At 39.0% G+C, this 1,589-nt stretch overlaps 1 protein-coding gene across 1 annotated transcript; it reads left to right on the top strand.

Moving 5' to 3' along the window:
• Positions 1-577: 577 nt before the first annotated feature.
• On the top strand, positions 578-1,377 carry LOC125189756 (protein ALP1-like). Its single transcript, XM_048086994.1, has 2 exons — positions 578-809; positions 914-1,377. The coding sequence occupies exons 1-2, from the start codon at positions 578-580 to the stop codon at positions 1,375-1,377; spliced, it is 696 nt and encodes a 231-aa protein (XP_047942951.1).
• Positions 1,378-1,589: the final 212 nt, after the last annotated feature.

Below are 1,589 nucleotides of genomic sequence, written 5' to 3'. Positions count from 1 at the left end.
CTAGACGAGATAATAAGGAATCATCAAATTAATTTGTTGTTGATATCTTTCATAATTACTCTCATTGGACCAAATACGCACAAGCACAAATGATGGTGCAGAGATTGTCCAACCAAAATGATCGATTCAATTCCTGCTCATGTAAAGCAAATAGATAGGCTAGTCTGTGTCATAGATCGGGCATGTGTGGATAATTTATGAATGGATAGAAACACGTATGGGCGACTCTGCCGTCTTCTCCGTGATCGTGTAGGATTAATTGACCAGAAATTTGTGACTGTTGAAGAACAAGTTGCCATGTTCCTGTGTGTTCTATCACACCACAAGAAAACTCGAATAGTCGGATCGATTTCATGCGATCATCTCAAACTGTGTCAAGATATATACATATTGTGCTATGTGGGGTGCTCACACTTCACAATCTGTTTTTGGTGAAGCCCAATCCTATAGATAATGATTGCACTGACTGGCGTTGGAATTGATTTAAGGTTTGAATATTCAATCCATATTTATTTACTTTCTTATGTCATGCGGTTGTAATATTTATCATTTTCGTTTAATTAATTTGATCACAATAATGCAGGGGTGTCTAGATGCCTTAGATGGAACGTATATCAACGTACGAGTTCCTATTGCTGACGCACCTCGATATCGAAACATAAAAGGCCACATCACCACAAACACACTAGCCGTATGTGACCCACATCTTCGCTTTGTTTACGTTCTGCCTGGATGGGAGGGATCTGCAGGTGATTCAAGGATTTTACGTGATGCAATAAGTAGACCATTAGAACTCAAAGTGCCAAAAGGTGATGCTATTGTTTACTACGACTTACGTTACTTGTGCAACTAGGACTATAACCATTTACTTAAAAAAATGGCAATGTTTCTTCACTTGGTTTAACCGTTACAGAATGTTACTATCTTTGTGACAATGCAAATGCGAACGCCGAAGGATTTGTGACGCCGTATAAAGGAGTCCGTTATCATCTGAAGGAATTGGGTTTTGGCACGCATGCACCTCAAACGCCCGATGAGCTGTTTAACTTGAGACACACCAAGGCTAGAAATAAAATCAAGCAATCGTTTGCCGTGTTGAAGATGCGATTGGGTATACTCCGATCTGCAAGTTTCTACCCGATAGAGGTTCAAACAGGCTTGATTATCACATATTTCCTACTTCACAATTTCATTTGTGGTCAAATGGAGGTTGATCCGATCGAGGCAGAGTTGGACAACCAAGACGACGATGAGACTGAAATGGAGCACGAGCAACCGGTTGGTGATCATATTAATAGTATGGAACCTTCAGCATCGTGGAATAAGAAAATGGATGACCTTGCGAGAGCTATGTGGGTTGAGAGAAATAATATGTAAACGAAGATCTCCTGATGTCTTCATTTCATAACCCCCAATTTATATTAGACTTCTGCCTTGGATTTTAATAAATATGTAAACGAATATTAAGTTTTTTTACATCTTCATCAAATTGTGCATGTTGATTTTATTGAACTTGGTTGTTCTTTGTATGTGTATGGCGGTTTATGTCAATAATCATATATGAGGGTTGCTTAATGTGCCCACAATCA

This window comes from Salvia hispanica, chromosome 5 (assembly GCF_023119035.1).
Source record: "Salvia hispanica cultivar TCC Black 2014 chromosome 5, UniMelb_Shisp_WGS_1.0, whole genome shotgun sequence".
NCBI lineage: Eukaryota > Viridiplantae > Streptophyta > Magnoliopsida > Lamiales > Lamiaceae > Salvia > Salvia hispanica.
The sequence above is the reverse complement of the archived record's forward strand: the minus strand, read 5'-3'. Positions and strand labels throughout refer to the sequence as shown.

Excerpts from the sequence above, each read along its gene's own strand:
- LOC125189756 (XM_048086994.1), top strand. The coding sequence starts at position 578 with ATGCAGGGGTGTCTAGATGCCTTAGATGGAACGTATATCAACGTACGA. Across the intron at positions 810-913 it reads AGAACTCAAAGTGCCAAAAG|AATGTTACTATCTTTGTGAC; the intron begins GTGATGCTATTG and ends TAACCGTTACAG.